The sequence below is a fragment of the Oncorhynchus masou genome, chromosome 31, assembly GCF_036934945.1.
Source record: "Oncorhynchus masou masou isolate Uvic2021 chromosome 31, UVic_Omas_1.1, whole genome shotgun sequence".
NCBI lineage: Eukaryota > Metazoa > Chordata > Actinopteri > Salmoniformes > Salmonidae > Oncorhynchus > Oncorhynchus masou.
Window position 1 is genome coordinate 93,651,538 of NC_088242.1, and position 12,806 is coordinate 93,664,343.

The 12,806-nt window shown below is 46.1% G+C and overlaps 1 protein-coding gene across 2 annotated transcripts in view; it reads left to right on the forward strand.

The window, feature by feature from the left end:
* The window catches only part of LOC135524768 (E3 ubiquitin-protein ligase RNF13-like), an 83,273-nt gene that overhangs the window by 61,425 nt on the left and 9,042 nt on the right, over nt 1-12,806 (forward strand). For both annotated transcript variants that reach the window (XM_064952577.1, XM_064952578.1), the window contains exons 6-8: nt 1,918-2,008; nt 2,615-2,720; nt 3,334-3,427. In XM_064952577.1, the coding sequence (XP_064808649.1) occupies nt 1,918-2,008; nt 2,615-2,720; nt 3,334-3,427 (291 nt within the window). The remainder of the gene's footprint in view (nt 1-1,917; nt 2,009-2,614; nt 2,721-3,333; nt 3,428-12,806) is intronic.

A 12,806-nucleotide genomic window follows, 5' to 3' on the forward strand; every position in this document is an offset into this window, starting at 1 on the left:
TTAGTGGAGTAGTATAGTAGAGGGGTAGTATATTAGTGAGTAGTATATTAGTGGAGTAGTATAGTAGAGGGGTAGTATATTAGTGGAGTAGTATAGTAGAGGGGTAGTATATTAGTGGAGTAGTATAGTAGAGGGGTAGTATATTAGTGAGTAGTATAGTAGAGGGGTAGTATATTAGTGAGTAGTATATTAGTGAGTAGTATATTATTGGGGTAGTGGAGTGGTATAGTAGTGGGGTAGTATATTAGTGGGGTAGTGGATTAGTAGAGGGGTAGTATAGTAGAGGGGTAGTATAGTAGAGGGGTAGTATAGTAGAGGGGTAGGGGGGTAGTGGAGTAGTATAGTAGAGGGGTAGTATAGTAGTATAGTAGAGAGGTAGTATAGTAGAGGGGTAGTGGGGTAGTTGGGTAGTATAGTAGCGGAGCAGAGGGGTGGTAGAGGGGTAGTATAGTAGAGGGGTAGTATAGTAGTGGAGTAGATGGGTAGTATAGTAGAGGGGTAGTGGAGTAAAGGGGTAGTATAGTGGTGGGGTGGTGGGGTAGTTGGGTAGTATAGTAGCGGAGCAGAGGGGTGGTAGAGGGGTAGTATAGTAGTGGAGTAGAGGGGTAGTATAGTAGTGGAGTAGAGGGGTGGTAGAGGGGTAGTGGAGCAGAGGAGTGGTATAGTAGTGGACTAGAGGGGTAGTATAGTAGAGGGGTAGTATAGTAGAGGGGTAGTATAGTAGAGGGGTAGTTGAGTAGATGGGTAGTATAGTAGAGGGGTAGTGGAGTAAAGGGGTAGTATAGTGGTGGGGTAGAGGGGTAGTGGAGTAAAGGGGTAGTATAGTAGTATAGTAGAGGGGTAGTATAGTAGAGGGGTAGTATAGTAGAGGGGTAGTATAGTAGTGGAGTAGTGGAGTAAAGGGGTAGTATAGTGGTGGGGTAGAGGGGTAGTAGAGTGAGTAGAGTAGATGTACCTTTGATTCCCAAACCTCTGGGTCAAGAGGAGCATTAGGACTCGCTGGGAGCTGCTGCACCCATAGCACCAAGCCCGACTCCTCGTGTTGTTGTGGAGGTATGCAGTGCCGTAGTACGTCTCCAAACGGTTCAACCCCGTCCGAGTTGATCGCCCGGCCTTAGCTACCATCACACAAAGGAGTTTTTCGGGAGGAGGGATGGATATCTGTTTCTCTTTTCTCGACTGCTTTTTCTTCACATCATTTGCTGCTTGTCTCCCCGTCTCTCACTCCAGGGCGTATGACAACCTGAGTAACGGTGACAGCTCCTCATGCTGGTAACTGTCTAGACTGGATCATCCGGTGAGATGGCTTCTTTTCAAACATTGGGCAGTGAGCCATTTCTTAACTCATCAGCCATCCAAGAGATTTCTGCCACCAGGGTTCGTTCGGGGGGCCTTAACAACTGTCGCATATGAGCAGAATACTAAATGACAGTGGCACAAGTGGGCATCAGCCTGGTTCCCATAGACACTGAAAACTACCACATCTGAAAGCTACCTCAACTGAAAACTACCTCAACTGAAAACTACCTCATCTGAAAACTACCTCATCTGAAAACTGCCCCATCTGAAAACTGCCCCATCTGAAAACTACCTCATCTGAAAGCTACCTCATCTGAAAGCTACCTCATCTGAAAACTACCTCATCTGAAAGCTACCTCATCTGAAAGCTACCTCATCTGACAGCTTTAAAGATCTTAGGTTCGCTATGGTGTTGGTCTATCTAAGTAAATATTTTCAGAAAAGGCCAGACGTTGAACTGCGTTGATATACAGCAAACAGGCCCTTCTTTCTATTCCAGTATTTTTCCCCAAAAGCTGACTCGTGTCTTGGCGTTTCCTTTTTAAAACGTAACGTTATTTCATGATGTAGCCACTCCACATGTGTATAAATAACTTGCCCTCCTCCTTTCCCATTTAGTGGATATTTTGAAGCAAATCGACATTCCATCGGTGTTTGTTAGTGAAGAGACTGCCAACTCCCTGAAAGAAGACTACACATACGACAAGGGGTGAGTCGGAGACCTACGTCTTATTTCCATGTCAACATAATTCAAGCCTCGGACATTACAGGCACCTTAACTGGCATAGTCGAACTGGGCTCTCTAACGATGATGTCCACATAAATCTTGTCAGCGTCATGTTGGAAATATATTTTCTTAAAAAAAATAAAAAAAAGGAATATATTATTTAACATCTTTATGACATAATAATGTAACACAGTGTGTTGACTTGTCGACGTTGTAAAGCAGACGTGTCATCACGTTCCCAGCGCTCCGCCCGAGATCGCTGGAGAATCTGGGATTTAAAAAAAATAAAATAAATAAATAAATAAAGGTCTCGCGTTTCTCAAAGATATCAAATGTATTTGTATAGCCCTTCGTACATCAGCTGATATCTCAAAGTGCTATACAGAAACCCAGCCTAAAATCCCAAACAGCAAGCAATGCAGGTGGCTAGGAAAAACTCCCTAGAAAGGGCAAAAATTAGGAAGAAAATTAGAGAGGAACCAGGCTATGAAGGGTGACTAGGAAAAACTCCCTAGAAAGGCTAGCCGACGATACATTGTAAACACTTGAATATATCTCCATAATGGTGCTGCTGTCGTTATTCTCCAGGGGTCATGTGGTCCTCATGCCAGACTTCAGCCTGCCTCTGGAATACTATCTGATACCCTTCCTCATCACTGTGGGAATCTGCCTCATCCTCATCGTTGTTTTCATGGTAGGCAAATACACTGGTAGAGTTCATTCGTTCATGTGATTTGAGTCAATGTTGGCATGGCAGATCTGTGGGAATGTCAGGAGTAGGGAGGTTTTTCTAGGATGTTCTGGTCTGAGGGCACTAGGCATAGGGCTGGTGACGATGTCATCAAGCTAGGACAAATAGCAGAGCTTGTGCCCCATTCGATTTTTTTTCTTTCTAAATCACTCTAACCTTATTACTAGAAGAAGAACCAGTTACCCAAGTCATCCCATTTCAAACAGAATTGACATAAGAACGTTGATTAATGTAATTCTGTTAAATGTAAATCAAATCAAATTTATTTGTCACATACACATGGTTAGCAGATGTTAATGCAAGTGTAGCGAAATGCTTGTACATACAAATCTTGCATTAGTATTGGTTGTGGAATTTCTCAACTGCAGAGAATTCTCTTAATTTATAATAATTTGAAAATAACTGTCAATCAAATAGTGACGTTAGACTTTTGGCAAGAGGGTGCATGGTTCGAAGTACAATGGCGTTGTGAGGTTCAGAAAAACTCATCAGGATTTTTTTTGACGATGTTAAGGGGATTAAAAACTGACTGTTGACTCTTCCCCTCCTCGCTCAGATCACCAAGTTTGTCCAGGACAGACACAGGGCTCGGAGAAGCCGTTTGCGCAAGGACCAACTGAAGAAACTCCCCATTCACAAGTACAAGAAAGGTATGGAGGGAAAAAGCTATCACCGTGGCAATCTGGACAGTTTTGTGTTAAGCATGGGGATCGCACTCCCCTCATGTTGTGTAATGCCCCGATCTTTTTACATCTGTGAATTGTTGTAGTAATGTCTGTTCGGGATGTGTGGTATCCTCTTGTGTTTTTCTCACTTTGCGTTAATGTGAAACTGCTTCAACACAGGTTCAGGTCGTCCCTGCTGAGGGAGTACCTGTGTACATGGGGATTTGACATGGGAGAACAAAGAGTCTTAAAATAGTTTTGTGTCTGTTTGTTTGCTGACCTTTTTGTATGCGTCAACAATACAAAGATTAAAATCTGGCTTTATGATCGGAGAGCACACTTACCCTTGTATGAGGGCATTGATCTATCGACCTTTGTCCTCTACGAACAGTTGACCGTAAACGCTGATCGAGCAGGTCAACTCGTCCTAGATGAGAACTGCAAACTGACCTCAACCGGCTCTAGACACGCCTTGTGTCATGTGACTGGGCCACGCTGAGGGTGACGTTAAGAACGACTTGTGTCATGTGACTGGGCCACGCTGAGGGTGACGTTAAGAACGACTTGTGTCATGTGACTGGGCCACGCTGAGGGTGACGTTAAGAACGACTTGTGTCATGTGACTGGGCCACGATGAGGGTGACGTTAAGAACGACTTGTGAAATAATGAGATTCGTCAGGCCGTCATTGGAAATATGAATTGGTTCTTGATTGACCTTTCTGGTCAAATAAAGGTTAAAAAAAATATATATATATATATATAAAGAAATACTGCTTGATTTTCCAAAAAAGCCAACCTCACAGATTAAGGCTTTACTCTTGAGACTAAATACAGGGCTGAAGGTGAGTAATGCCACTCTCAATACAAATACATCTTCTGGTTACCTGGAGGGAGGTATTTTAAACTCCTGGACTTGAGAGGGTTTCTTCCATTTCGCTCTTGTCTGTCTCTCTCAGTGCAGGAGGAATTTATCGTCCATGTTTTTGCATTGCTAATAGGGATTTGTCCAAGATAGTCTGCGAATGTCAGGCCTCTTTTCACACTGGGAAGGAGTTTAGATGCCCCTGCCGTGTTTGGGGTGGTGAAGCCATTAAAGATCTGCTGTGCAGGGAACACTGAGGAGATTTTGTCTGAGTCTGGCTGGCGCATACTAAGTAGCCCCCTCGCAGAGCTTATAATCGGGGTATGGCAAGACTCCTCCCTCTGGCTGGCAGTAGCATGTGCTCTGAGGAGAGGCAAACGGGCAACACACACAAACTGTGTGTGTGTGTGTGAGTGAGAGACAGCCCTTGTCTAACTGACAGTTTCCGCGGGCGTTCCATAGAGTTCAGACGTCCCAGGGAATTGGTCCATCAGTTAGCTGGGTTTCTGCTCGCTCTGCCAGTGTTGTGGCAATACAAAGCGGGGACACCGAATCTCTACCTAAATCACCCTTTTAAGCCCTGAACTCCGGATCCCTGCAATCATCGCACAGAATGGGTCTCTGGGGACTCCGGCCTGTAGCTCAACGTTTTTATAGAGCGTTTAAGTAGTGGCAGGTAAGAGGATAGAATTGAGTGTTATCAACGACAGAGATTGGACTGTTTTGTATTTAAAACTATGATCTGAAGGTTTTCTCGCTGCTGATTGGCCTGTAAGGAATGAAGGGGAGTATTCCAATGTTGTTAGTTGTTCCTAATAGGGTTTGCCAGCTTGGCGCCATTTCAACATGGAAGGTGAGTAGCTGGATAACTAGTATAGCGGAGCGATGTTCCGGGATGGAATGGCATCCCAGATTCGCACTCGTCCGTGGCCAAACCTTGCAGCCTCCCCATATTTCTCTCTACATGGCGGCTGATGTCTCACAGAGCCTTTTAAAATGGCTCGTCTGACTCATTCTGTGCTCATTGTTTACACCAACGACTCTTTTCTACCTTTTTATACCAACTCAGCGCTCACTTTCTCCAGCCTGGGGGTATTTTTAGCTATCCCTAACACCACTCTGCGACAGCAGAGTTCGTCTGTCTTGGCTGGCTTTCTGGCTTCTGCTGCGATGTGGTAATGATGCCTAATGGTGCCCTCAGCCACCCGCCTCCTCCCCCTCAGCTAAGCCTTGATGCCTGCTGAGTCTGGTCTCTAGGGATTTGTTTTAGCAGGTTGTGTGATACTGTGATGCCGTCTGTCTGTTTTGAATGGTTTTGTGGGGCCTGGTCCTCATTGGCTGTGTGTGGACAACTGAAAGAACAGGCCTGTCACTAAGGGCTTTGGATCGGAACCAGTCTGTGCACACTGCAAAATGAAAATGTTAATTGAAGATGGGAACCACGCGCCGCAATGATTTTATCACATCGTCTCCCACAAATGCCTACAAGTCAGACAAATTAAAATCAACTTCTCTCTACACTGGCCTCTATATGTCCTTTGCTGATAACACATCTAACCTACAGCCAGTGTTAACAATGCTAATGCTAATTTAATGGTATCACCACGGATAAAAGGGGAAACATAGATAGTTCGTGCAGGGTAGCCTAGTGGTTAGAGCGAGCTGACAAGGTACAAATCTGTCATTCTGCCCCTGAACGAGGCGGTTAACCCACGGTTCCTAAGCCGTCATTGAAAATAAGAATTTGTTCTTAACTGACTTGCCTAGTTAAATAGGGGGTATAAATCCAAAGCATGTGTTTTTAGAACTTCCAGTCACCACCAAATATGGTCCTGAGAGGAAGTCCAGTAGCAGGAAGAGGGAGCTAGATGAAACTGGGACGACCTTTTAAAAAAAAAAAAAAAAAAAACATTTTCACATCGAAGAAATATTCTGTTTCCAAAACGAATATCTGTCACGAACAGAGTTTACAATTGGCTCATTAATCCCCCCTCCTCTCCCCTGTAACTATTCCCCAGGTCGTTGCTGCAAATGAGAACGTGTTCTCAGTCAACTTACCTGGTGAAATAACAGATAAATAAAAAATATATATCAAAAAAAGTGTATATACGTTTTGTAGACGACCCTTTGCCAAAGCTTCCCAAAAAACTGCATTGTTGAAGGCGAATTGAGTTATTGCTACACGCACTTCAGAGTAGGCATTCCTTCACGGAAATATGCTAAAAACACACCAATAGGATCTTGCTCGTTCGTCCTTGACTCTAACCCACCTCCTTACTTGTTCTACCCACTGTGTTCATATGCTCCCTTTGGAAATGACGCAGATGGACTATCTTCAGTTCGTTACCAGTATCTTTGATATCACACTGGAGTGTTAGCACGCTCGGTCTTTTGACTTGTTTTCCATGTCATTCCAGGGGCTGTTTGGGGCTGAGAGACTCATCCCAGAGAAGCACCGTGTGCACTGATGCAATTATACCTCCCAGTGGTGTGAATAAAGCGACTATTAATTCCCTTAACTGAGCGATGCAGGCTTCTATGGGCAGCGGGATGACATGTGGGCGAGATGCTAGCTGATTAGCCGGGCCTAGCGTATTGTCTGTGCCGTTGCACACACAACGGCACCGACGATGAGGAATTTGGCGTGTGTGTGTGTCTCTGAGAGAGAGACAGAGACAGACACGGGCGTGGAATGATGTCAGACTTGCATGTCTGGAGATGAGACTCACAGGCAGAACACACTGTACATAGAGAGCACAATGGAGGGGCTCTGAATAGACCGGTACCTGTGTCAATGCCATGTACAATAGCAGCGGTTTTACCACACAATACTAGTCCTTGGAGTATTATGTAAAGTTATACAATAATACTAGGCTGGTAAACATGATGTAATTCTAACGTTAGCTAATTCAGGAGCATAGGGCCTTGTACTTGTGTGCCATTTTTGTACCCTTGTGTTGATGATAACCGTTTGCTAGTCTTGTTGTTAGCCCTTGATTAGCATTTGAATTAGCTTTGATGCTATCCCTAGTTTTAGTTCCCGTGGTCTTCTAAGGATGCTAATTCAGTTTTCTAGCTCCTCGAGTATTGACTTTGGTGTAGCCTTATTGCTAGCCTATATATCATCCATATAAACTTACCGTGTGACTGTGTCTTTTTCACTGTCTTTCTGGCTCTGTTTTTATTTTATTTGACCTTTTATTTAACTAGGCAAGTCAGTTAAGAACAAATTCTTATTTTCAATGACGGCCTAGGAACAGTGGGTTAACTGCCTTGTTCAGGGGCAGAATGACAGATTTCTACCTTGTCAGCTCGGGGGTTTAAACTTGCAACCTTCCAGTTACTAGTCCAACGCTCCAACCACTAGGCTACCCTGCCGCCCCTGGTTAAGGCAGAGGGTGTGTGTTTGGTGTTGCCACCAGATGAGGAGCAGACACAACAACCTCCAATACCAGAGAAAGCCAAGGAGATTCATTTCCCCTCGCTCTAGTTCACCCTTCTAAAACCACTCAACCCAAGATGGTACCTCATTGCTCCATGTCTGAGAGGGACCGGGCTCTCCCTCTGACCCCTGCCCTCTGCCTCTCTCCCCGGGGCTCTCTGACTGATGAGTCACTGTGTGTGCTTCTCCCTTCCCCTGTTCCAGCCCTGGGCTGAATATATACACTCTGAGGCTTTGTGAACAGTGAGGCAGGAAGATGGTGATATTACAGCCCTTCTATCTGTAGGTAGCTGTGCAGATCTGTGCCCGTCACACAAAGTCACAAGTGTACATTGTTGTCTCCTCGCTCTGATTAGTTCAGTAGTGCAGTATGATTCTTCCTAAGACCAAGGAATGCTGGCTGGTTGACTGGATGGAGCAAAATGGAGGACTTGCATTGACATTCTGGCTCTTTTTAAACTACTGGCCCCCAAAACCCCTTAGGGGCCTCTTCAACACGATGTCAGCGATAATGGGCTTATAACATGTTAATCAAACCATATACAGAGTCTGATTTAACATTATTGGCTAAACAGAGACTCTTCCAAATGGTTGAAGGTTTGATGCTTCAATTATTATTTTGTATATTTGTTTTGACGCTGCTGTGTTAAAAAAAGAAAAACAACGTTATTGAATCCTTCGCTCAAATAGCAGCAGCATAAATGTTGATATAGTGTTGTGTCCAAAGCATGTTCCTCTAAACACACTGAGTGGAATCACAGCCGTTTGGCCTGGGTTAGGGTTATTTGGCCCGGGGTTAGGGTTATTTGGCCTGGGCTAGGGTTATTTGGCCTGGGTTAGGGTTATTTGGCCCGGGGTTAGGGTTATTTGGCCTGGGTTAGGGTTATTTGGCCCGGGGTTAGGGTTATTTGGCCCGGGGTTAGGGTTATTTGGCCCGGGGTTAGGGTTATTTGGCCTGGGTTAGGGTTATTTGGCCTGGGCTAGGGTTATTTGGCCCGGGGCTAGGGTTATTTGGCCCGGGGCTAGGGTTATTTGGCCCGGGGTTAGGGTTATTTGGCCCGGGGTAGGGTTATTTGGCCCGGGGCTAGGGTTATTTGGCCCGGGTTAGGGTTATTTGGCCCGGGGTTAGGTTATTTGGCCCGGAGTTAGGGTTATTTGGCCCGGAGTTAGGGTAATTTGGCCCGGGGTTAGGGTTATTTGGCCGGGGTTAGGGTTATTTGGCCCGGGGCTAGGGTTATTTGGCCCGGGGCTAGGGTTATTTGGCCCGGGGCTAGGGTTATTTGGCCCGGGGTTAGGGTTATTTGGCCCGGGGTTAGGGTTATTTGGCCCGGGGTTGGGGTTATTTGGCCCGGGGTTAGGGTTATTTGGCCCGGGGTTAGGGTTATTTGGCCTGGGGTTAGGGTTATGTGACTTGTGATGTATCTAATGTAAATAGTGATATCATCACTACCAACAGTACTAAATACATTGGGTGTAAAGTTCCAGGAAATGTGAGTAAAATGCTCACGTCAGCCTGAGTAGTTTAATCCCTTTGCTTTTGTGAGAAGGGATGACCAGACAGTGAATTTCGCTCAACCAGCTAATTCTGCCGCCATACTTCTCTCTGACCGACACGAACTGGAACTGCTTGATAGGGACAGTGGCCTTGAAAAATATACTGAAATCAGACCAATCGGAAAAGGCCCTCGTAATAATGTAGAAACCATAACATGAGGACTGTAAAGTAAAATTAACTTGGAAGTGAGCCAAGTTTGGACTCGCGAGTGACGCAAGGCACTGCATCTCTGTGTTAGAGGCGTCACTAGAGGCGTCACTAGAGGCGACACTAGAGACGACTTGTTTTGAGTCCAGGCTGTATCACAACCGGCCGTGATTGGGCGTCCCATAGCGCGCCGTACAATTGGCCCACCGTCGTTCCGGGTGTGGCCCGGTGTAGGCAGTCATTGTAAATAAGAATTTTGTTTTTAACTGACTTTCCTAGTTAAATAAAGGTTAAATATTTATATATTTTTTTAAGCAAACTGAATGGAGTACTGACCATAAGACAAACGTGTTGTTTACTTTGCTATGTCAGATAATTAAACTGAGCTGTTACGCTGCAGGTCTCAGATGTCACTGTGTTTGTGCCTTAGTGAATAACACAATGTCTTACTTAATACAACTAATATTACTAAGCAGTGCACCACTGAGTTTGTGGTGTCGGAAGTATTTTTCTGCTTAGTGCTAAACTTTACTCAGAATAGCCCGAGTGTGCTGGACCCATGGCTTTTATAAAACACTCCCCTTCTCTCACCCCTCTGTCCAGCACACAGAGAGAGAGAGAGAGAGAGAGAGAGAGAGAGAGAGAGAGAGAGAGAGAGAGAGAGAGAGAGAGAGAGAGAGAGAGAGAGAGAGAGAGAGAGAGAGAGAGAGAGAGAGAGAGAGAGAGAGAGAGAGAGAGAGAGAGAGAGAGAGAGAGAGAGAGAGAGAGAGAGAGAGAGAGAGAGAGAGAGAGAGAGAGAGAGAGAGAGAGAGAGAGAGAGAGAGAGAGAGAGAGAGAGAGAGAGAGAGAGAGAGAGAGAGAGAGAGAGAGAGAGAGAGAGAGAGAGAGAGAGAGAGAGAGAGAGAGACCCGGCGAATTATCAAAAGTAAGGAAGTGTGACAAACAGAGAGAAGCAAGAGAGTTGGAGAAAGGCGACAGATACAGTCTGAGAAAAAGTGATCGAGACGGAGGAGGGGACAGAGGCTCGGGGGGGAGGGGGACAGAGGCGCGGGGAGGGGGACAGGCGTGCGGGAGGGGGGACAGAGGCGAGGAGGGGAGGGGGACAGAGGCGCGCGGGGGAGGGGGGGACAGAGGCGCGCGGGGGAGGGGGGGACAGAGGAAAGAGGAAAGGCAACAAAAAAAAAAGGAGAGTGACGTTGTTGAAGGGGGGAGTGGCTGTGACTCCTCATCCTTATACGGTCACATGCAGTCCTGGCACAGATACTGGGGAACAGCCAAAAACATGCTCATTTAAAGCTTGCATAAACACCGGCCCCTCCACAACACTGCACATCCTCCTCCCCGCTAGCGAAGTGGCAGGGAAGAATGCTGTGGGATTTTGAAAGGGAGTGCATTTAGAATTCCTGGGCTTTAAGAGAGGGCCCAGCGTTTTTTTTTTTTTTCAAGAAGTCCTCCGGGAACGTCAGGGCTGAAAAAGGAAATGTGCCTAGGCCCTATTCATCAGCCGCCTACCTGGCAGCCATTTTGGAAAGAGTGAGAACTTAGTACAAAACTAATGTAGAGGAATGACCAGTGTGGTGTGAGAATGTAGGGGAATGACCAGTGTGAGAATGTAGGGGAATGACCAGTGTGGTGTGAGAATGTAGGGGAATGACCAGTGTGAGAATGTAGGGGAATGACCTGTGTGGTGTGGGAATGTAGGGGAATGACCTGTGTGGTGTGAGAATGTAGGGGAATGACCAGTGTGAGAATGTAGGGGAATGACCTGTGTGGTGTGGGAATGTAGGGGAATGACCAGTGTGAGAATGTAGGAGAATGACCAGTGTGAGAATGTAGGGGAATGACCAGTGTGAGAATGTAGAGGAATGACCAGTGTGGTGTGAGAATGTAGGGGAATGACCTGTGTGGTGTGAGAATGTAGGGGAATGACCAGTGTGGTGTGAGAATGTAGGGGAATGACCAGTGTGGTGTGAGAATGTAGGGGAATGACCAGTGTGGTGTGAGAATGTAGGGGAATGACCAGTGTGAGAATGTAGAGGAATGACCAGTGTGAGAATGTAGAGGAATGACCAGTGTGGTGTGAGAATGTAGAGGAATGACCAGTGTGAGAATGTAGGGGAATTACCAGTGTGAGAATGTAGGAGAATGACCAGTGTGGTGTGAGAATGTAGGGGAATGACCAGTGTGTTGTGAGAATGTAGGGGAATGACCAGTGTGAGAATGTAGGGGAATGACCAGTGTGAGAATGTAGGGGAATGACCTGTGTGGTGTGAGAATGTAGGGGAATGACCAGTGTGAGAATGTAGAGGAATGACCAGTGTGAGAATGTAGAGGAATGACCAGTGTGAGAATGTAGGGGAATGACCAGTGTGAGAATGTAGGGGAATGACCAGTGTGAGAATGTAGGGGAATGACCAGTGTGAGAATGTAGGGGAATGACCAGTGTGAGAATGTAGGGGAATGACCAGTGTGGTGTGAGAATGTAGGGGAATGACCAGTGTGAGAATGTAGGGGAATGACCAGTGTGGTGTGAGAATGTAGGGGAATGACCAGTGTGAGAATGTAGAGGAATGACCAGTGTGAGAATGTAGAGGAATGACCAGTGTGAGAATGTAGAGGAATGACCAGTGTGAGAATGTAGAGGAATTACCAGTGTGAGAATGTAGGGGAATGACCAGTGTGAGAATGTAGGGGAATGACCAGTGTGGTGTGAGAATGTAGGGGAATGACCAGTGTGAGAATGTAGGGGAATGACCAGTGTGAGAATGTAGGGGAATGACCAGTGTGAGAATGTAGGGGAATGACCAGTGTGAGAATGTAGGGGAATGACCAGTGTGAGAATGTAGGGGAATGACCAGTGTGAGAATGTAGGGGAATGACCAGTGTGAGAATGTAGGGGAATGACCAGTGTGAGAATGTAGGGGAATGACCAGTGTGAGAATGTAGGGGAATGACCAGTGTGAGAATGTAGGGGAATGACCAGTGTGAGAATGTAGGGGAATGACCAGTGTGAGAATGTAGGGGAATGACCAGTGTGAGAATGTAGGGGAATTACCAGTGTGAGAATGTAGAGGAATGACCAGTGTGAGAATGTAGGGGAATGACCAGTGTGAGAATGTAGGGGAATGACCAGTGTGAGAATGTAGGGGAATGACCAGTGTGAGAATGTAGGGGAATGACCAGTGTGAGAATGTAGGGGAATGACCAGTGTGAGAATGTAGAGGAATGACCAGTGTGGTGTGAGAATGTAGAGGAATGACCAGTGTGGTGTGAGAATGTAGGGGAATGACCAGTGTGGTGTGAGAATGTAGGGGAATGACCAGTGTGAGAATGTAGGGGAATGACCAGTGTGAGAAT